The sequence below is a fragment of the Epinephelus moara genome, chromosome 9 (genome assembly GCF_006386435.1).
Source record: "Epinephelus moara isolate mb chromosome 9, YSFRI_EMoa_1.0, whole genome shotgun sequence".
NCBI classification, from domain to species: domain Eukaryota; kingdom Metazoa; phylum Chordata; class Actinopteri; order Perciformes; family Serranidae; genus Epinephelus; species Epinephelus moara.
In genome coordinates this window covers 27,491,145-27,514,712 of record NC_065514.1, presented here as the reverse complement: position 1 = coordinate 27,514,712, position 23,568 = coordinate 27,491,145, and the positions used below count along the sequence as shown (strand labels likewise).

The 23,568-nt window shown below is 41.9% G+C and overlaps 1 protein-coding gene across 5 annotated transcripts in view; it reads right to left on the bottom strand.

Annotated features, from left to right (window-relative positions):
• Positions 1–23,568, bottom strand: part of garnl3 (GTPase activating Rap/RanGAP domain like 3) — a 104,454-nt gene that overhangs the window by 59,859 nt on the left and 21,027 nt on the right. For 4 of the 5 annotated variants that reach the window (XM_050053393.1, XM_050053396.1, XM_050053394.1 and 1 more), the window contains exon 2: positions 9,818–9,887. In XM_050053393.1, coding sequence (XP_049909350.1) covers positions 9,818–9,887 — 70 coding nt within the window. Of the gene's footprint in view, positions 1–9,817; positions 9,888–19,297; positions 19,583–23,568 lie in introns of those variants that run through there. The other variant, XM_050053395.1, reaches the window with a different exon arrangement.

Here is a 23,568-nt window from a genome sequence, read left to right as displayed (position 1 = left end):
TGTTCTCTGCAGTTTCTGGGAGGGTTTGTCAGTTGGCACACACTTGCAAACACAACTTTGTGAGTTTCTGATGAATACCACCAAACATTTCTACCAATACAATCTAACTATCCTGCAGTTTTCCAGTAGTAACCCTCAGTGACTCTAGATGTGACTCATGAGTGTTTATTTCTGTTCCGAAGGCTGTCCACGCATCTGGGTATGTGTGTGTGTGTGTGTGTGCTAGCAAAGCAATGAGTTGAGCCAACAGAAGCTAAATGTGTGAATATTGTAAGGCCCACAAGTTTTAATCATTGGAGCTACTCACAGTGATAGATCACAGTTGCTGTTTTAGTGCAAATTTCTGTGATTTTTCATGTGTCAGAATGTTTTCTTGTGCTGCAGGGCTGCAACTAATGATTATTTTAGTTTGTTTGTGTGGCTGTGTGACTTTGGTGTTTGCAAAGGGTTTGCTCGGATTCAAAGTTACACAAGAACAAAAACTAACTGATTGAGGCAGTGGTAGACCAGCAGCTCCTGTGTTTAGCAATATAAAATGACTGTTGTGTCAGTGGTGTCTGGCTCTTAAGAAAGCATAGACAGAGTCAGAAAGGTCTGTTTGTTTGAGAAGTACTGAGCATAGGACTGGAAAAATGAGACTTTGATGATGCTGCACGCGTTGTGTGTGTTTGTAAATGGGTGTTTAGATATTGTTTTGCTTTTGTTAAATGCAGAACCCTATTATTTCAATTCATCAAGAATTTTCTCAGTTTTTTTTTCTTCTTTTACCAGAGGCATGCAAGAAAAACACGTTCTTCACGAATTCACTGTAACACAGGGTGAGTAGCTGATATACAAATGATCATTGGGAGAGTGAAAATGTGATTATTTTCTGGTTTATTTACTCCTCCATGAAAGTAAACTGAATATCTTTGGATTAGACATTTGAGGACATCATCTTGGGCTTTGGGAAACACTGATCAACATTTTTCACGATTTTCTGACATTTTATAGACCAAACAACTGATCGTCTAACTAACTAATTAATCAAGCAAACAATTGATTGATTACTGTACAATGAAAATAACCATTAGTTGCAGCCCTACATACAGTACTTTAAAACATGGCTAGAGGTGGACTTAAATTGATTTATCATTTCAGATCTACTTCCTTGTCATAAAAATCATCTCATTTTCTGACAATATTTTTCAGCTAATTGTCATTTTGGACTGAAGTGCCCATAAATTGTAGAAAAACAAGCTGGAAACTGACTTCTAGTTCCATGGATGAGCTAATAACTCTTCTACACCAGTGAGAACCAGTGGTGCCCCCAGACATTTTTCATAGAGGTGGCCAGATGAGGCCACTGAAATCTTGGGGTGGAACACCAAAATCAAAAGTCATATTTAAATATCAGGAATTCTGTTATGCTGTAAAATCTCTAGGCCAGATGCAAACTATGTCAATATGAGAGTATGGGCATTGCATACTAATATACTTTGGCTCATTTATTGAAAGTTAATATTACTAATTATCGTATGTGCATAGGCTAATACAGGTACAGTTTGGTATGAGTACCCAAAGAAGCCATTTTCATTCAGATACCTTGACATGAGAGTTCAAGGGACCCTTTTGAAAATCACCATGCGAGTTTTTCCTCTTGCCAAAATGTAGCCAATATTTACCACTGGTAACATCAATGGTCTGTTTAATAAATTAAAGCACATAACTTTTGAAAATAAAAGTAGCTATACTGAGGAATAAAACACAGCCTTGCTCAATTCAATACACTCAGGGGTTTAGCTACTATTGCCTTACTTGGTCTGGTATGTAGCTTAGGTGTGGCTTATGGTAGTTAATGTTGGCTATTGTTAGCTCGGTTAGCATTTTAGAGAGATGATCTGAAACGGACTTCATGACTTTTTTCTACTGCTAACCAACCTGGTCTCATTCCGAAGCCATCGAATAGCAGTGCTTGCGCAGTGACTTCTGGCATCAGACACAGATGAACAAAGACGTCCTTTCATGTCAGCGTGATACGCGGCTGGTCACCTTTAATGTTTAATAGTGCCCGGCAGCATCGGGGGAAACGTGGCTGGACATCAACACAAGTTAATGGGGCGAGAAGTTTGTGTAGGGTGGATGGGGAGGGGTGGTTGATGGGTCTAACAACCACTGACTTTCACCCAGGAGGCCGGTGTTTGCTAACCATATGAACGTAAAGTCAAATCCTGTTTTTCTTTTCTAAATCTAACTACATGTTTTTGTTGCGACAACCCAACCATGTGCGTGTGTGGGCTAAACGTAACTACATGCATTTGTTTTTGAAGGAAAAAAACAGCAATTTGTGGTGTTGTACCGACGTAGTAGGTTTATTTTGAAAGCTCTATGCAAACTGTACATTTCCTGTGAAAACAGAAGTGGATTTTGAAAACAAACATTGCATGTAACAGGCTGAAGTTGACATGGCGTCCCAGAACGTCAACAACAAATGCACTCAGGGTACCTTGTTTGCACATGCCAACGCGGAAAGTCCATAAACAAGCATCAATATGTGAAGAGGTTGTAGTGAGAATGTGCTGGCTAAAATATATTTTAGCATGTCACAAATACACATTTTAATGGCTATACCACACAAAAAAAGAGAGGATTAAGCCCATCCTCATGAAAGGAAACTCAATCTGCCATTTTGTTGTAATTGTCCTTTGTGGCCACAGGGGCCGCTGTTCAGCAAAAAGTTACACAGTCTCGCTTTAATGTCAATAAACACACAAACAGATGTGGTCACACACAGCGCGACGTTCACACGCTGAGAGTGGGAATAAATTCAGTGTGACAGTGCAGTCAAAAGCCTCTGAGGCAGTGACAGTAACAGTGGTAGGCAGGTGGGAGTGGAGCCGTCTGCTCACCACTCACTGTGCAAGACTGACAGCTAACCTCTCAACACAGCCCTTCTCCAACACACACACATTCTGACAGTAATCCCAGTTGCGTTCATTGCTGTGAAATGCACATGGACACACGCAGACACTAAATCAACATGAGAGTGTGTGTCGGAAGGGTTTTATCCTCTGTACCTCCAACGGGTTTTTTGTTTTCCTGTGTGGTGTACAACACAGCGACGAAGACAGCCAGCGCCCACCTCTCGCCTATCCGTCACCGCCTTCATCTTGTGGGCCTCAAATAAAGACAATTCAATTCATTCGACGAAAAAAAAGAAAAAGAAAAAGAACACCACCACCACACTCTCCGAGCATGTTGTGTCAGGATGAAATGGGTTTAATTGTCGTCAGCTTCAGCTTTGGCGGGTAACACACAATTAAGCTTTTAAAAGTGGACCGTGGAGTTGTCAGTGAAAGAAGTGACAAGATGGGGTGGGAGTCGCCTTTGTTTTTGTGTTGTTTGTCTCCATCTATGAACGCAGATGCCATCATGGAGTATTTGTTTGCTCATTTGTGTGGATGTGTGTTTGTACAGTGTGCGTATGGGTGTGTGTGTGTCTGTGAACCGCTGATTCCCCACACTCTCGCCTTTAGTCAGGATAACTTCGCCAACAAAATCCTATAATTCAATATGTTCCAGTGAAGTGCAGCAGTGAGTACATGAATATTCCACCACACACTGACCTCCTGATGAGCTCAGGAGAAATGAAGGTGAAGTTGTATTGTTGTAGGTTGTGGGATGTGTTTTAGGCATGCTGGCAGCAAGGCTCTAGAGCTGGCAATGCCAGTGTGGAGTTTGGTTAGTTGCAGCATGTTTAAATTCCTACCCCGGGGCCAGTCGTCTGCTAGGTAGCAAACACGACCACAGCATAGAAGTGTAATGTCGACAGTGAGGGCTGCTGCTTGTAGGAGCAGTGGAGAGTTGAATACATTTTCACTGCAAGATGAAACAGTTGTCTAATAGTTTCCTAATAACCCATTTGATGTGAAAGCCGCTGCCCCCGAATGTTTTTTCATATTATCTAATCTGGCCCCCATTCAAAAAACTTTGGACAACTTTGGGTTAGTCAGTCCACCATTTTGGGCCAGACTGAAATACCTCCACTATTTTTAGATGGATTGCCATGACTATTTGTACAGACATTAATATCTCCCCAAGGATCAATTTTACCAACTTTGATAATCCACTGTCTTTTCCTCAAGCATCAACATGAGGTTGAAATATTTGTTTTTTCTTAAAAATAGCTTGATAGCTATTCTACAGGTTGCCATGACATTTAGCAAAAACAGTCAGTGTCACTAACTGATGAATTATTAAAAAGTAATCCCCTGACTTTTTATCTAGCGCCATCATCATGTCAAAATTTGTTTGTCCAATACTATGCTTTATGACCAAATACCAGGGTTCAACATAATCGATGACGTGGGGCCATTAAAAATGTGTGCAGGGCAAGCTGATTGGTGAATCAGATATCGACATTACATATCAATAACTAAAGGAAAATCAAATCAAATCTAAGGGAACTTCACTACTGCACATATCATCTATAATAAATCGCCAAATTTGTGAAAATAAATTAAAGACTTATGTTCACTTTTTGGCTGCCGGGCCAGTGAAAATATACAGGGGGCCAGTAAAACTCTACGCTGGACACTGCCAAATACCTGCAAAACTAATGACATTCCCACCAGCCTCAGTTGCATTTGGAGTTCAGTAAATCTGTTGCATGCCATCATGCCAAGCTATGATGGTTAACATGGTAAACATTATATCTGCTAACAGGCTCAGACTGGCCATCAGGCATTTCTGGCAAATGCCAGATGGGCCCTCCCACCTTGCAGACCATAAGGCCACCACCAGAAATACTAAAAAAAAAAAAAGTGTAGGTGAAATAAAGACAGAGCTGCTGGCTGTGGCCCACTTGATGTGGGAACAGTCCATCTGATTTGGGGTTACATGGTCAGAAAAATTTTCAACAGACTACCTATACTGTGAGGGACAGTGGTACAGGTTGTTGTCAACTGTCCCCACCCTGTCAAGTGGATTGGTCCTTCATGTAATGTAAATCGATAATGGAGCTAAAAACAAATCATTAGCAGATTAGCATTGGGGCAGGTCCAAAGGAAAAACGCCAGGGCCAAATTTGTTCCCAGTCCGACCCTGCTTGCTGAACATCAACACACTAGCATTGTCACTGAGCATGTTCGCGTGTTGATGTGAGCATTCAGCTCAAAGCCTGGGTACATCCTCACAGAGCAGTGAACAGTAGACTGTTGTTGGAGGGATTGATTCAGTTATTCTGCTTTGCTACTTTAGGCATAATTCTGAAGATGTGATGCTAATAAGAGTGGATACACACAGAAGGATACATTTACTGAAACCAATCCTCGTGTCTCATTACAACAGAAAAAGAACTTTGTATTTTAAAAAATGTCCCTGATTCCTACAACCTCAGGTTTCCTTATTAAATGCACTTAGAACAGTTTCCACTTTAAACTCTCCATAAGCACGCTGAAATATAATCACATCCTTTACACTCCTATAATGTCAAAAGTGGTGCGCGTGTGTGGACTAGAGTGAATCATGCCACCACAACAGTGTCTGTGGAGGTACCTGCTCTTATTGGCAACTGCTACCACCGCTTCAGTGATGCCAAAAATAAAGCAAACAGACAGGATGAGTCACGGCTGTGCTTATGCTGGTCTCTCTTATTAGGGGGACCCTGCTTTGAATCTCCCACTTGTGTTGAGACATTTGAAAACATGTTCTTCAAAGCAGCAGAATACACTGGAGTCCGTGTCGTGTCTTGAAAAGATACAACACAAAGGGTGAAGTGATATGTAGTCGGAATAATGAGGTTTATACCGCGGTCACTGAAACTTCAGAGGTACGACAAGAAAAGGACTTTTATCATTAACTCTGGTAAAGTTTTATAGTTGACTTAAACATAATAGTTCTTTTTGAATAGAACATGTTTAAATACTGCCCTAAGTGAAGTGTTTGCCTTTAAAATATATCTTGTGTTCTCTGTTATACAGTATGTGGAGACAAATAAGTTTAATTTAATGCTATTCATATCAGAATCATGGATAATCAAGAGAGTAAAATGGTCCTAAATTTCATGATTTCCATGATTTTCATGGAAATGTCAGGTCCTAAAATATCTTGCCCACGAGCAGACAGATTCAACACTGTCAACACAAGGAGCTGTTTGTTGGCTAAAAGGCACCAGGACCTGAATTTACACATTTTCTCCCGACCTTTGCACAAACCTCCCCTGGAGACATGCAGCCTGAAACAGTGCGAGAAAACATTTTCCCTTGTATGTTCACACAAGCAATTATATTTCTCTTTCTAACAGGGAAACAAAGACTTAATTTCTCTGCAGAGTCAAGGACCAGAGATAATTGCTGAAACGTAAGCTTGGCATCATGTGCTTAGCCTCCCTGAGGTTATTTCGGAAGATCAACCTGGGTTTATCAAGCCCTGCCATTAATTTTCCATTATCCACTTACTCTTCTTTCAGAAACACCACACAGCCCTTTTATCCCTTGTGGAACTGTTACATCCTAAAAACAGACTTATACTGAAAATTATTATTTTTTAAGGTTAATACGAGTTTTGTTTTGGTAATACGCTTACATTTACTTGGTTAAAATAATTCTTGCTAATAACGACACTGAAATGATAGTTCTGAATAAAGAACTATTCCTGAGCACTTCTAAAGTGCAACACACACCGCCGCCGGCACGGCACTGTGGCCGTCAAGTGCCGCCCCCCAACACACACTGGCAGCGGCAACGGATGCCAACTGCTAGTAATGGAAGAAGAAGAGGAAAAACTTTGAGGCAACAACAACTTGGATTTCACGGGTGAGTTTCTTATCAAAGTCGTCTTATTAAAAATTTGAAACAACTGGAGTTGATACTACGGCTGCCGAAACATACATAAAAGGCTTTTCTCGCAGTGCCGCCATGAGCGCCGGCCGCGCTGGAAATAGAGCAGTGGGCTGAAGCAGAGTAGCGGGGCGCGTCGGCCGGCGCCAGTGTGGGTTGGTTCATAGAATATAATGGAGGCGGGCGTTTTGACGCGCGGCGTATGGCGGCGGTGTGTGTTGCACTTAACTGATACAATACCAATATCATAAATTACTCATCAAGGCCAAATAGGAAGTTGTATAAGTTGTAAGTGGTTCTGTTTGTTAAATTTCAGCAGCAACTCTCCATTTTGCACAATGGTGTTGCTACTTTATACCAGTTTGTCTCCCCATTCACAAAAACCACTCTCTGCATGCTACTTATGAGGCTAGAAGCGGCAAGTTTTAGCTTAGCTTAGCATAAAGTGAGGAAGCAGGAGGAAACAGGCCCACAGGAAGTCTACTCAGCTTTGCTTCCAATTTTTCTCAGTGGCCACTCGCAGTAGGGATGACTTTATTTTGTAGGCTGAAGCGGAAGTTAGTGGTGCCATTGTTGCTTTGTCAAAAATATGATGTGACTTTTACATTGGATTTTGGATTATGTTAAAAAAGAAGTCTGTGGCAAACAAAAGTTTATGGTACTTACAAGTTTTGTGCGGCAAGATAATCTTCACAAATGAACACCACTTTTATATTTTCTGAAGCATAAATGCAATTGCCAGAAGTAACAAAAGGTAAGGTTAGGCTATAAACAAACTAAACTATGGCTTATGCCACCATCACAACGAAGCTGTACAGCTGTGTTTGGCATGATGACGTTCTGTAGTCTCATTTAGCCACTTGTTAGCAACTGCCTTTTTTAAAGACAAATAAAAGCTTCAAAATTCATGAGTGGAGTATTTACATGAATTTTTTATGTTATAGGACAAAATATGAGAGTATCTAAGACCCTATAAAAGTTCGAGATGAGGGAAAATGCTAACTCATTTCCAGGTTTTAGGGGCTCACCCCTGCATGACTCTACTGCAGTGAAAACAAACAAACAAAAGCAGCACCCTAAAAAGCAATTTCCTCACAGGCCATGGTAAAGAGATGCCTGCAAAACTATTGACAGGATGCCTCAAACTGCAATAAAGGTTAATTATGACTCTTTCTATTATGATTTTTTGATCCATGGAGGTTTTATATCTGTAAAACTTTCCCTGAGCTGAGCTTTTTAAAAATCTGTGACATCATCATCACAATGATGGGCCAGGTGAGAGCTTGTGGGCGGGGCCAGTGGAAGAACACTACAGTGCATGTTCATTGGGCTGCGTTCCCTCGAAATAAACCTGGAATCTAAAAACGTTTTTGGCGTATGTGCCAGGCGAGCAGTTCTCACTGGACAGAACAGACACCATCCGGTATCCAGATCTAATAATGCATCCACAGGGGCCACAGCGAGCCTGACTTTGTCCTTGTTGTCACTGTGAGGTTACCAGGCAACCAGTGGTGAAAAAGCTGTGTGAGCTGTTAAGCCAGGCTAGCTGTTTCCACCTGTTTCCAGTCTTTGTGCTAAGTTACGCTAACTGCTTGCTAACCGTAGTTCCATATTTAATGTACAGACATCTGTCACTGTTTTCATTAAGGCTAGCAAGTCCATGTCACATACTTTGCTCGTCAATCCATCCACCTCGTTGTCATTGTTTGGTAAATGTAAACATTTAGGTCATTATAGGCAGTTGATCAAACACCAAATGTGGTAATAAAATTTAAATAATTGATACATTATTTAATCGCAAAAATGGTTACCATTCAAATGTGCAGACTGGTAGCTTTCCCTGCTTTATATAATTGTAAATTGAATACCTTTAGGTTTTGCTACGATTGGGGCATTTTTTAACTATTATGCCTCATTTGGTAGATTTTACCATTAATAAATCAATAATGAATGACAAGAATTATTGGTTACAGCCTACAGTGAGCATTTTTCAACAGGGCCAGAGCCTCTTATTAGCATCAAACCGGAGGTTCACATCTGTTTACAGTCTTTTCATCCATTCTACTAAGCTTCCACTGCATATTGTCTATTTAGTCAATCTATCACGGATCACAGAAACCTTTGCACATGCTGTATACTTAGTTTGTACAGCAGCAATATCAAATTCTAAGTGTAGCAGAAGTGGCGAAGATGAAGAAGTCCTACAGCTCACGCCTGGAGGAAGAGGGACAGGCGTCTCACACTGCTGTGTGATGGGCACACTTTGAATACTGAGGCTATCAGTGGACTCATCCTGGCTCACACCCACCGCTGTGTTTGGATACACTCTCTCTTTTTCTTACATACACACCCACACGCACAGCAGCATTGTGTCTAGTGTCAGTCTGCTAGTGCTGATAGGCAGCATGTGGTTTCTCCTCAACACTAATCTGTCACACACGTGGTGCGCACCACTCATGGACAAACCCACAATATGTCTCTGGTAGGAAGTCCGATTGCAGTGTGAAACCCTAGGACTTCCTGTCCCTCTGGGCTATCGGAACGCACAGACTCAGCTCGCAGTGGAGGGTTGAACACTCATATGCACACGCTCCCCCAAAGCAACAATGACTCAACAGCTTAGTAATCAACCACGAAGACACACACTGTGCTGCAGCTTTACACCAGCAGCGTCAAAACAAAACAAATGAACTTTGGAGGCTGAGCAGGCAGCAGAGTCCTGCATCTCTGTGAGTGGAGCAACGACTGTGATCCACGCTGGCAAAGCACATCGCTGGACCACACCCAGTACGTCATGACTCATCAGTCAGCCCTCTGTTGTCCGTCCATGCCAACAGAAAAGAGGGGAAGGCAGTAATAGAAGAGAGAGGCAGAAAGGGAGGGGAGATCATGAGGAGGAGAATCAACGAGCAGGATGAGGGGAAAGAGGATGAGGAGACGGTCACGCTGACACACAAAGAGAGCAACAAACAGATGAGTGCATTGTGGGTGGGACTCACCAGCTCCACCGAACCATAGTGTTTCCTGCTGAAGTCTCCACGCCTGCAGCCCAAGTCCTCCGAGGCAGAGCTGCAACACAAACGCATGGTCAGACACATGGCCTGTCTGTCCTCCATCACACAACACAGACATACATAAACTGTGGCAGCTGCAGCATCTGCTCTTCTCCAGCCTTTTTTTTAATCTCACTTTGTGTCCTTGCTCATGCCCACTTTCTTCACCCTACGTTCTTTCTTTTTCTCCCTCCTCTTCCCTTTTTCTTTCCTTCCCTTCCTCCTGTCTGAGTCTTTGTCGGTGTGGCGGGGCTGCTGGTGGCATGGTGACTGGCCGGGAGCGGCGGCCAACCCCAGTTTCTGATTGAGACGTGGGTCCTGATTGAATTAAGCCACAGTGATAGATGGAGACTGGCTGGCAGAGCTGACTGCTGGTCAAATAGCCAAATGTGCACACACAGAGTAGATACAATGCTAATATGTAGAAAGAGAGTAACACACACATAGTTTATGAGGCCATCATCGGCCTCGACTATACCTGTGGTTGGTGCAGTTTAGTAAATGTTAGCATGCTAACACCCTAAATCAAGATGGGAAACACCGTTATTATTATACCTGCTAAAAATCAGCATCTCAACAGTCAGACTGTGGCCAGGCTGACATTAGCAGTAAACCTGAAGCACGGCTACCTAAGCAAAGCCTCACTGCTAGCTTGACTATAGACTATATATAATCTAACTATAAAGCAAGGACTGCCTGTATGTCCTTTGCAAATCACGAGATCAATATATTTGATCTTCATTACACTTGGCGGGTGTATTGCTGGGGACCCAAGGACGTGCAGTGTCAAATTTGATGCAATTTGGACACACAACACATTCAATGTTAATACATTTTGAATAGACAAGCCAACAGCGCTCTATGCAGCACCATGCCTTTACAGGCCATAGCTCATTGATTGCAGTTCACTTTTATTGCTGGACGCTTTACTAACGTTTATGCTTGCGTGGTAATCTGTGTTACCAGTGTTACATTGTGTTTGGGCGTACAACAATTACACAAGGATTACATTACTTACCAACCACCACCGTCAATTAGCTTTATTTATAGAAATAAAACCCATTACATTGATTTTTGTTGATTTTTGCATGTTATCAATAGTTAGTGGGACGACAGATGCTAAAATTATAAACTGAAAGCGTCTTCTCTGTACAGCAGCAGCAACAGAGTTGCTGCACTGAACTCCATCTGTGTGACTGCAGTGAGCTCTGCCTGAAGCAAGCCGGTGTTGTATCGAAATACATTCCACTATTGAATACTACATCCCCCTTGTTAATGTGTAGCTCCCCCGTTGGTGGTTAGAGTTAGAGCTAAGGGTCTGGGTCAGGTTTGGGTGGAGGGAAACACATCAACGGGGAAAAAGTCTTCGACACAACACCAGGGCTTTATACGCAAAGAAACATTCATGGCCCTGCGTTAGTACCCGACAACGTGACCGCTGAGGAGACCAAGAGGATGATACTGGAAGAAGCGGTCATCCTCAAATGGAGAGCACACCCTTTGGAAGACGAGGGAGATGAAGGAGTCCAAGTTGCTGCACAAAATAAACTTTAAACAACTTTTTCAAAAAGAAAAGCAGGCTCTGCCACACCAACTGCTGCCATTATGTTTGCTCAAAGTAAGAGGAAGATCAAAAGATCCAACATTAAAGATCAAAGTAAGCACTCTACAGATGTTTAGCATCATCAATGAATATCTTTCTTTGTAAAATGTCAGTGTAATAATCGGATTCTCCGGTGTCGTCACAAGTTTATTAACCAGTGGGGAAAATGTTACAACCAAACTCTTCATCACTTCCTTGGGGTCAATGAGCATGAGTTGATAGCCTTCAGGAGTAGTGCCACTCTCATGTTGCAACCCACACTGTGTAAGTTTGCCATGCAGGTGTATCAGTCAGGACCCAAGGAAGTGCAGTGTCAAGTGTGAAGTTGTTTGTATGATGAGTTTTCGAGAAAGTTGCAAGCAGCAACATCACCGGCAAAGCAATCGGTGGCCTTCACTATTCCAACTAAGAAATTAAGAACCGTCAGAATGCATTAGGAAAATATTTTCATTATAAATACAAGCTACACAAACACTGCAATTGACACTCATTCACTGACCATGGACATCAGAGAGACAGCGTCCTCACCCACTGTGGGTTTATGTTCTGCTCCCAGACAAGGTGCACAAGGCTAATATTTTAGCATGCTTATGTCAGAACAGCTAAGAGTTTGTCCTAAAAATGGAGAAGGGTCTAGATGCATACTTGCAGAGTTCTCGCTTCACTACAAGACTACAAGACAAGGCTGTGACTCAGGAGGTAGAGCGGGTCGTCCACCAATCGGAAGATCAGCGGTTCCTCCAGTCTGCATGTCGACGCACCCTTGAGTAAGATACTGAACCCCAAATTGCTCCCAATGGCTGTTCCATCAGTGTGTGAATATGTTAAAAAAAACTGAGTAGCAGGTGACACCTTGTATGGTAGCCTCGGCCACCAATGTATGAATAAGTGTGTAGGGCTGCAACTAACAATTATTTTCATTGTCGACTAATCTTTCGTTTATTTCCTCGATTAGTCAACTAATCATTTTATCGAAAAATGTGTTAAAATGTTGAAAAATGTCGGTCTGTCTCTCCCAAACCCCAAAATTGTCTTGTTTCGGACTCACGCCAAAGGGTTTTAGTTCACCGTCATGGGAGAGTGTGTAAAGCTGCCAATATTTGACTGTAAGAAGCTGCAATAAGAGTATTTTGGGGTACTTTTATAGTACTTTTCTATGAAAAATGACTCAAACCGATTAGCCGACTACTAAAATAGTCACCGATTATTTCAATAGTTGATGAGTCATCGATTAGTCAACTAATCGTTGCAGCCCTATAAGTGTGTGAATAGCGCTGTGAGTGGTCGGATGAAAGAAAGGCGCTGTACAAGTGCAGTCTACTTACCATTTACCCCTTGTGGACATCTTTTCTCAAAAGAAAAATAAATTGTGTGTCTGCACCTACTTGTAAAAATATGCACACATAAAATAACTTTGCATGTACCAGTACGAAACACAACAACCTACCAACTTGGGAGGGGCCAAACTGTGTTGTGATAAACAAAAATTGTTTCACTGTCCTTAAAACACTTATGTCCCCCATCAAAAAAAACTGTAGAGTTTTGTGATCCTTAAAATGCCTGAGCTGCACACAACCTGGACCCATTTGCCCAAAACTTAATTTTATGGCTTCAGGAACCCACAAAATATGTCAGCAAGTGGTAAACCATGGTGGGGGGTATTTCGTAACATTTGTGTTTGCAATCATCTGTATGATTGTCTGGGTGGTGATATGACCTGCATGCTTTCTGCTTCCTCTGTCTCTCTAGACCACATCCCCCACTCCTCATATATCTCCCCCTAACTCTCTGGTCAGGTTTCTCTCTCCCTCTGCAGAGTGGGGCTGTTAATACATAATGTACACTCAAGCTTAAAGGACGCATTTTAAAGTGCATCTGAGCTACAGGATGTATCCATCACTGTTCCCTTACCCACCCTCTCCCTCTGCATACTGCTGATTGGGGTGGGGTCTGCTGGAGCGCCATCGCAACACGTGCTCCATCGCAGCTTTTGTCTCTATAAGCTCCCACTTTTTCCTATCAGCACCCATCGCTATCTTTCCTACCCTTTACCTTTCCTCGGAGAGGGGGTCACGAGAAGGATTGTACCTTGGTGGTGGGAAGATTGAATGATACCACCCCACCCACCTTCCTAATGAAACCTTTCCATCTCCTACTGGAGCTCATCTCCTTCTTTAAAGGCTTCCTGTGATGTTTAAAGGGATTTGTGGATGTACATTTTATGTCTAGACTGAACTGAGGGGCAATAATGACTGATATAATAAGGTAGTTAGTTTTTTCTTTGTTTGGAATTGCATGTACCCTCAACAACATGCCTCTAGTGGCTGTGGTTCCAGAGATATTTCTTGTTTCATAACCTTGGTTAGTTGGTTTGGCTTTTTTTGGCTTGAGTGAGTACATGCATCAAAGCACTTGTACACAAAGACATGTTTTCAAATCCACAACACTTGGCTGTATAATGCCCCAAGGAGAAGAACCAGATGGAGAATGCTTCCTTGTGTACTTTGGGGAAAAGGTTCAGTCTTCAAATTTAGTTTTTCACTTTAAAAATGAGAGACATTTTAACACACGTAGGAGGTGTAGCTAGTGGTGAACTAACAGCAGAAATACATGGATCAGAGCACATGGTGGGACAGGTCTTGTGCACACCTCTTCCGAACATACAGCAAGCGATCAAACTCTGGAGGATGGAGCAAGAAACTGTCCAGATGCACTACGGGTGACAACAACATTCAGGGAGTCTACCGAGCCCTAAGCGAGCCTATGGAACGGCTTGCTGTTGCTCTGAAAATAGGTTTCAGGTGTGCAAAGCTTCGCAAAAATAAAGCCAGGGTTAGCCTGCTTTGCCTGCTAGTTGACACAGGGAGCAGGTTAGGACATTTTCATTGGTAAAAACTAAAACAATCTGGTGGCAAAAAGGTGCCAGCATGCCCGCAGCAGAGTGTATCCATTGTAATCAACTCAAGCTACAAGCTAACATTTCACGTGAAAATAAATCAAATGAATGCATCCATGATCCTGTGGTTAAAACAACCCAGTTAATTAATTTACCACCAGTTAATGTAGCCTACACCTCCAAACTCTGCATAACCAACTGCATTATCTCCCTAAACTCAATACAGACACATTGAAGTTTGCAGCAACCACACCCTACAGAGTCTGTAACACCTAAAAAACCCCTGTTCCTCCACGCCTATATGACGCGTCTATAGATCATGTATTTCAGCTGTAAGAGCAGTTTGTGCACAAGGTGGTTTCTGTCAGTCCAAAACGCCGTGCTGACACCTATTAAAGAGGTGGAACGAGCCGAGGAAGTAAAGTGTCTTGAGTGTGATGAGGAACATGTACCTGTCAAAAGCGCTCTGGGAGTGCAACACACTGAAGATGACATATTCAGATTTCAAGTAGAGGGTGTAAGAGGAATCAAAGTCCAAAAAAAAAAGATCCTCTATAGTGTGAGCTTGTTCATCCTGTTAGGAGTTCTTGTTCCAATCATGATAACTAAACTAAGGATTGAAGCTTGTTTGAAGCGTGTTTTTACTTCAAATCTCGAGTTTTTCAACACTAAGTACTGAGTAAGAGTAATGACATTTTTCAAAAAAACAAAAACAGCTTAAACAGCACAGATATTATGAAGTTTGATGCCCATTTTATATTCTTTCCTTTTCATCTTTTAGCTATATTATCTGTGTGGCTGTATGGGATGGCAATGTTAGTCAGTCGGTTGGCCAAACGCCTTAGTCCAAACTTAAATATCTCAACAAGTGCTGAATGACTGTCATGAAATTTTGGTGCAGACATTCATTTCCCCATCTAACTATGAAGCAAAGAATATCTGCCTCTCTGTCTGTTTGTATCTGTGTCCTTTGCAAGTCTCAACAACCCTTCATCCAATCTACTTCACACTTGGCAGGTGTATTGCTGGGGACGTGCAGTGTCATATTTGGTGCAGTTTGGCTACCCAACACGCTCGATATTAATAAGCTTTGACTAGGCAAGGTTACTTTGGGGAAGGTCAGTTTTGAAATGTAATAGTTTACAGATAATTTATTGGTTAAAGGTGCTGGTAAACAAGCTTTACGCTGTACAGAAATATTAGAGCCTGTTTCTGATTTCAAAAGGAAAATATTGCTAAGTTTCCAGCACTTGTCCAGTGACCACGGCCACCCACCTTGGCATTCTTGGCTGGCTGCAGGCATGGCAGACTCAGGTTGCTTAGAACAATGCACATTGATTTGACTGACAGACAAGAGGTGATGCAAATGCAAACAAGATAATCGTAACAACGCTCAAAATTTTACCACATATTGCCAAATGAATGGAGCCTGTCTGTATGTAGAGACAGCTCCTCGTAAGCCATCCTACCCTGGAGGGTGTTTACTCAAATCTGTTGCAACAGCTTTGCTCAACCATGTTTTCTGGGAATATGCCAAAAGTAGGCAGTCCTGCATGGCAAAAAGATGCACAGCAACCTCTATTTGTAATCACCAACGTTTTCCATCAGTAACTACTAATTAGTAGCTGCAAAACGCCGTTACATGTAACGAGTGACTCCCCAACACTCGTAAGTGCCAACTCAAGGTGCTGCTGGCATGGCTGTAGACTCTTACTCATGATTTATGCTCACTGTGCTACTCCCAGCGTGAGCTTTGCATGCCAGTAAATGATGAAATCACCCTTTCGCATTGAGCGCAAAGGCACTAAAAGTTGTTGCGGCACTTGGTCATGCATCTCTGATTATTGTAACTTGGTGCGCTGCACTTTTCAGTTCAACAGGGACGCCTCAGAGGGAAGACTGGCCAAGAAGGTTTGCCTGCACAGACATTTCTAATGATCTCTTATTGAAAATCATCGAGAGATCACATGGACGGTCAGATGGCCATAAATTATTGGAAGGAAAGAGCCACCACATTGGGGAAAGAGGAGGCTACTTGCTGCAGGGTGTGAAGAACATGATAGATCGCTATAAAAGCTAAAAAAACAGCCCCATTGAAAGAGGCGATCTGAAGGGAAATCAAAGCGGTAAAAATTATTTTGACTTTGAGGTAAGCAACAGTAATAATTACAGTACACAAATGCAATGTTTGGTGGTACGTCAGTGTTGCCAAGCATCCTATTTTTCTGGTAATATTCTTCGAGTAACACTTGTTGACTCCTTGCTTATCCACAGCTTATTATTTCTGTACGCCGCCTGGTGTTTCAGAACATATTACACTAACAACCTGTTGAGCATAAACCCCTCTTTGCACGCTCGTAGCTCGCACAGTATCTAAGGGCTCATTTATGCTCAACATTAGATACATATACTGAGGCAGTTGGAGCCTCCTGTTCGTACTCCCTGTTCATGTCATCCGTATTTGTGCTTGTTTTCTGAAAGCTTATGGATATGGACAAAATGGAGCAGTATCACTAGAGACTGTGGGGCCAATGTGGCGTAGTTCAAGTGAGGCAGGAAAAAAAAAAGGCGTAACGGAATGAATCAGAAATATCATGAAAAGAATTTGCTATCTACATGTCACGATGTGTTTAATGACCTCACAGACCACTGCTGAACAATACTACAACCTCCACCACCATTGTCTCTACTTTTACATCCTAAAGGACGCATGGGAGTATGAGGACAATGACGTTTACAACGTTTGTGATCTACTTTTGTACATAAAGGGAGTATACATAAGCCTTAAGGAGGCCCACACCACAGTGTCTCACACTAGCAAAAGACAAGTCTTGTGATAACAAGGGTGATTTATTATAGGCCTGTTAAATTACCTTCTCCTGACATGCTGCTTAACATATATTTGAGCTATTACCCAGAATGAAACCATTATCCTGCATTCAAAGCTGCCCGTGTGTTTGGACATCATAACTTGAACTCTGCACCGCAGTGGTTCAGTCACTTTCCAGCAGCGTAATGGCTGTTAGCCAAAGAAAAATGACTTTGAAAGCTTGGACCAAAGAGAAATAGCACTGAAAGAGCAAAGAGGTAAAATGGATATTCATTACTCAACTGCTGCCCTCAGTAATGGAGTACGGGAAAGGTTACAAACTGTGGTTTCTGTCACAAGACAATGGCCAGTCGCCACTGAAAGGCTCCATAGAGTACAGTGAAATGTGAAGTATAAATCACACTGCCAGCCAGCATACTAAACCACCTCGTGCTGCTCAAGAAAAAAAAGCCAATCCGTTCATCAGTAATGTTAAATACCGTATGACTCTTTAAACTCCTAAATCACTCTATGTAGTGGCTCTTTTTGAGACTGTGCTAGAAAGAAAAGCTGAATACACTGACAGACCTTGATGATAACCGGTGTGGAAGTGATATCACTCACAAGACTCTTGAGAATGACAAAGAAATGTATAAAAAGGCCAGACATTCAGAATTTATCAAACATTTAACAGCTTATCTTGCTCATCCATATATACATCCACATCTGGCAAATACATGTGAGAGTTTGAATAATTTAGTCAGTCGACTGCTGCAGTTCGTGGAAATGACTGCAGAGATGTGAGGCTCAAAAGTTAAATGATAGAACCGAGGTGGAGTCTTTCCCCCCCTGTGTGAGGTAACCGGTTCAATTTGGGGAATCATTTTGGGATTTAAACCTTTCTTATCCAATTTGAATTTATCTGGTCCAAGATTTGTTGATTCATTTAAAAACCGAAGTTGCAGATTGTGGCACTGTATACACAGCGCACATGATTACTGAGCCATCATACTTTTCCACCAGAGATTATTCTTAATGAAAGAAGTCATAAAGTCATTTTGCTACAACTGACGTACAGAAACTATAAATTCAAGGATGAGCTGGATGAAGATGCATAAAACAGAGAAGAGGTACAAAGCAAATTCATGCCATATGGGGAATATGATAAGTCATTGGAGCATTTCATGAAAATTTCAGGACATCTTTGCCTCTTCTCTCCTCCCTCTCTGCACAATTGGTGCAGCCAGCAAAGAGGCGTCTCTGCTATATGCAGCACTGTGCCATAAGAGCTTTACCATAGGCTATCTCTCCCTGTTCAAGTGTCACTGCAGCTCCACTCTCTTGCTGGTAAAGAGCTGCAGCATGGCATTTTCAGATCAATCTTAGAGAAAATGAGCTACTACTGACTGAGCAACCTTGGACTACATCTGAACTCTGCTGCACAGTTTAAGCCAGCTGCCTCCAGTGTCGCCGCATACGTTAACTCTGTCGCTGTCATATAGCCAGAGCTGCATGCACCTCCACTCTACCTTGTATCGAAGAGCACGTCATGAATAATTCATCATTTTCCGTGCTCATACTGAAATATCTGCTCTCCGGGAAAAAAAAAGAGGGGGCACAGATCAATTAATAAGCAACAGAATATCCGCACAGATGAACCGAATCAGTTTACTATTCGTGAAACTGGCGACAAAGCTGCGCGTAAACCGGCGCTGTGGTTCAATTAAAAAGCTGTTGTGGCTGAAAGAGTCTGTTGAGGAGCGTCAATACTTCCAGACTGGAGACTTGTGGAGTCAGTGGCGCTGAGTTTGCCAGCCATCCCAGAGTAAACCAAAAGAGATCAATAAATTATGCACTTGATACATAACTAGACAAGTCTTAAAACTCGTCCCATGCAGTCGATCACTGTAAACATAATTAGCCGATCCATGGGCGTAATAAGGCACTTTACGCACTGGAGCAGGTGTCTCTCCAGCTTTGTCTCTTTGCTCGGGGCTGCATAATAAAATATGCCAGTACTGCAGGGATATGACACAGCGACGACAGAGAGCTATGCATTCAACAGATTAAAGCTGGCATGCATTAACACAGGTAAGAGTAGGATTTTTGTGTTTTTACCGCTGATTGAAAGTCAACAGTTTGTTAGAGGCTGGATCCACACTGTTCATGTCCCCATGCGATGTCAGTCCAGCAGGACAAGGCGACAACAGCAAAACCGGCGTCTCTTTTTTCCTCTCTCCGTGTGTTTCTCCTCTCGTTAAGAGCGCAGGAACATCACTGCGGCGCAAACTCCAAACATCTGATCAAAACCCCGGCTGGTGGTCGGACTCTTCTTGGCTCCGGTGTCTGCGCGCAACTGGTCACAGCATGATGATGAAGCGGAACGGCTCTGCCATAGGAGCTGTGTGTTTACTGGGTTATCTCTCCCTCCCTCCCTCCCTCCCCCTCTCTCTCACTCACATCAATGCTGCATTTCAATCCACCACAATTTGTTGCTGGAGGCTCTGCAGAGCAAAAGGCACCATTCAGAGCAGGTTATTCTCATCGTTTTTCTTCCTTCTCCAAGTTCTCTGTTACATCACCGTCAATTACGCGAAGCTTCTCTACAGTTACAATATCCCGGGGCGCAAAGTGATGTCAGGACACAGGGTCGCATCATATCATCCGGAGTGAGTATGGAAAGAAAATAAGAAGGAAATTTAAACATGCAAAAAGCAGGAAATAGTCTGTGATCAGCTTTGCATCCTTTAATGTCTAATTATTTATAGCAAATCAGCCAGCCTTTATAGAATAAGTTGTAAATAGTAGGGCTGCCACGATTAGTCGACTAATCGATGACTAATCGACTATTAAAATAATCGGTGACTATTTTAGTAGTCGACTAATCGGTTTGAGTCATTTTTCATAGAAAAGTACTATAAAAGTACCCCAAAATACTCTTACTGCAGCTTGTTACGTTCAAATATTGGCAGTTTTACACACTCTCCTGTGACAGTGAACTAAAACCCTTTGGCGTGGGTATGAAACAAGACATTAGATGACGAATTTTTGGGGTTTGGGCGAGACAGACCGACATTTTTCAACATTTTAACAAATTTTTCGATGAAATGATTAGTCGACTAATCGAAGAAATAATCGACAGATTAGTCGACAATGAAAATAATCGTTAGTGGCAGCCCTAGTAAATAGTGGCTTTATTAATAGTTACAAATTGCTAATACTTTATAGATCAGTTATAAGCCATTAATAAGGTGAGCAACTTTTGGTATGTCAGGTTGTGAGCTATGTTTTTATGGCAGGCCATTCTTAAAGGAATACTCCACCCAAAAATTATAATTTGTATATCAATTACTCACCCCATGTTACATTGAATTTGGGAAGAAAACTTTGTTTTTCTTTTTTCTTTTTCATGTCTTTACAGTGAACGAAGAATCAAGAAAAAGGTGAACATTTTTAGTGAACTGAACTCATAGGGGTCCGCTTTAAGAGCCTGGTCTCACTCCAAAGTTGTCGAAATCCGGCACCTGGGCAGTGACTCGGCATCAGACACCGACGAAAAAAGGCGTCCATTAACGTCAGCATGATATGCGGCCAGTTGCTGTTATAGTTTAGCGGTGTCTGGCGGTGTCAGGGGAAAACAAGGACGAAAGTTAAGGCGGCAACAAATGGCAACAAACACCAACTTTCACCCAAGAGAGTGGTTTGTGTCCCGCAAGATTCTAAAGCCAAACCCTGTTCTTTGTTTCTAAACCTAACCGTGTGCTTTCGTTGCCTTAACACAACCACGTGCGAAAAAAAAGTCAATTCACAGTGTTTTACCAATGTAGTGCGTTTATTTTGAAAGACACTGTATGTAAATGTTAAATTTCCTGTGAATACGGAAGTGTATTTTGACAGAGGACAATGCATGTAACAGGCAGAACCTGACAACATGTCCCAGAGCGTCAACAACCAACACACCCAGGGTACCTTGCCCATCTTATGTGGACATGGAAAGTCCTTGAGCAAACGTCAACATGTGATGAGGTCAGAGTGAGAATGTGTTGGCTTTGACAACAGCAAAACTATAGCCAAACATTCATTTACAAAATCTCGCTCAACTTGTGCAGTATAATCCAAGTCTCACTTATCCAGTTACATGCTCAGTAGAGTTGGGTCAATTTCCAGTTTTGCTGGTCCAGTCTGGTGTACGAGCTTAAATCAGTTAGATTTTTTACAAACCGGCCGAACCGGCATTTGTCATTATGACACGTTCTGGCAAATTATACAGTAGCCTACATCAACAACCTGTGCTGATGGTGACACAGCTATAAGTCCAACTTGTATTGCATTAATAATAAGGTTTATAATGTTAATAAACAGACTATTGGAGCACCTTGAGTCTGAGCCAACTGCCAGCAACATTAAGGATATCAAATTTCAACTGAGGTGAGAGGGGGACCAGTGGCGCAAGTTGTGTTTGTTTAGTAGAAAGTTCATGGATTTTGGGTGACAAGAGGACACATGGCAGATTTGGTCTTTAAAGGAAACTAAAACAGTGCCAGTATGGCAACATTTTGGATTTGAAGCTGATGAAAGAGGCGTCCTAACTGGCCCCGAGCAATGCGGTGCACTGTTTTGAGCTGAACTTTTGTTGGACACCCTGCTTCTGTTTATTCATGTTGCTCACTTTGAAAGTGCCACAATGGACAAGCAATGGTTGATTCATGAGGTTGAAATAAAGAATTGTCTTAAAGAAACCTCATGTCCCAACCAAAACATAAATAAGGTGGCAGCTAGCTGGAGGAAGATCACCAGGGAGCTTAAAGTTTCTGGTAAGCTAAATGACCATCGCTAATAACAAGCTAGGCGACTTGCTGCTGGGAATTATGTATTATGTATGTCACTTCTCGAAAAATATCACAGTGTGGACTCTTATGACTTCAAATCAACAAACCCGATTCAGTGTAACAGGGGGAGAGTAATGACATGCAAATGATACTTTTGCGATGTGAAGTATTCCCTTAATAGGCCTATACGAATGTTGGCAATTCATCAATAAATACTTCCCACTTAGGAATTCAGAATTTCCCACTTCCTAATGAGTCTAAGGTTACAAATGTTAGCATGTCATTAATAAAAGGATTTAATTCATCAAGTCTGTCATTGTAAATGTTAATAAGATGTTAATAAATTGATTTTAGTCCCAATAACAGTCGAACCAATCAAAGGAAGAGTGTTCACAACCTGTCACCCCATAGACTGTTCTTATTAATGGCTTTAAACTAAAGCATTAGGAAATTATTTGCTAATCATTACAACTTAAAAACTGTTTAAAAGATGACGAATTACCATATTTTCTGAGATCCTCACCAATCAGTTTGCTCTTACTGCACATGCTCTCCAGGGTCTACTCATAATCCCCCTCAACAGCATGGCCAGGCAAGGATGAGGTCATTCCTTCATTCATGCTGCCTTCACCCTCTCCTCTCTTCCTCTTCATCTCTTTCTCGCCACTCTTTCTTTTTCCACTCACTAACTCTCAGCTTATTTAAAACGTACACAGAGGTACACACACCAGACTGAGACTGACATTTATAATGCTGCCACGTTTGTTGGAGGAAGTGTTGGCATGCCACAACTTGTGTTTTGTTGACACTGACCTGACTTACTCATTGTCTGCGGTCCCACAGATCCTATGACTGTAAGTGTAAAAATAATAAATGAAAAATCAACCTATTCTTTTCCTTTAATTGTTGTATTTTCTTTTTTTCAGGCCTTCTGTAAACTCAATTTCATATCCTACAAATTAGATTTGCACAATTGATGAAGAAATTATCATAAAGCATTGACTAATATATCAGATCGTGTTAGCTTATTATGCATATAGTGGTATTAATGTGTGTTGGAAGAAATTGTAATATACAGATGAGAACCAAAGTTTAAGGTAATTTAGAAATAGTGTCTCTTTATTGTGCACCAGTGAGCTCTGACAGTTTTCCACTGTAAAATGTTCTGCTAAGTACACAGTACATATAGAGCAAGATATATATATATATATCTTGCTCTCTACCAACTCCTGAGGGAAACATCTGGCTCTTTAGCTGCTAAATGCTCCACTGTGTTCACCAGCTAGTCTCTACCTCTGTCTGTCTGCTGTTTGGTGCTGAGCAGGTAGTGTATATTGGGTTTTCAGAGCTTTTCACTGAAACCAGCTGCCTGCTGCAACTGAAGACAACACTGTATGAGAGTGAAGCAAAACAGTTAAGTTGCAGCCGGAGAGTTAAACACTGGGCTGAAATTTGTTGTAAAGCTCTGTTAAGTCAAGAGGAGCTGCAGTTTCAGGTGATTCAAGGTTCATCACTTCTAGCGACTCCTTCCATGTTGTCACCTTGCTTTCACACACAGAC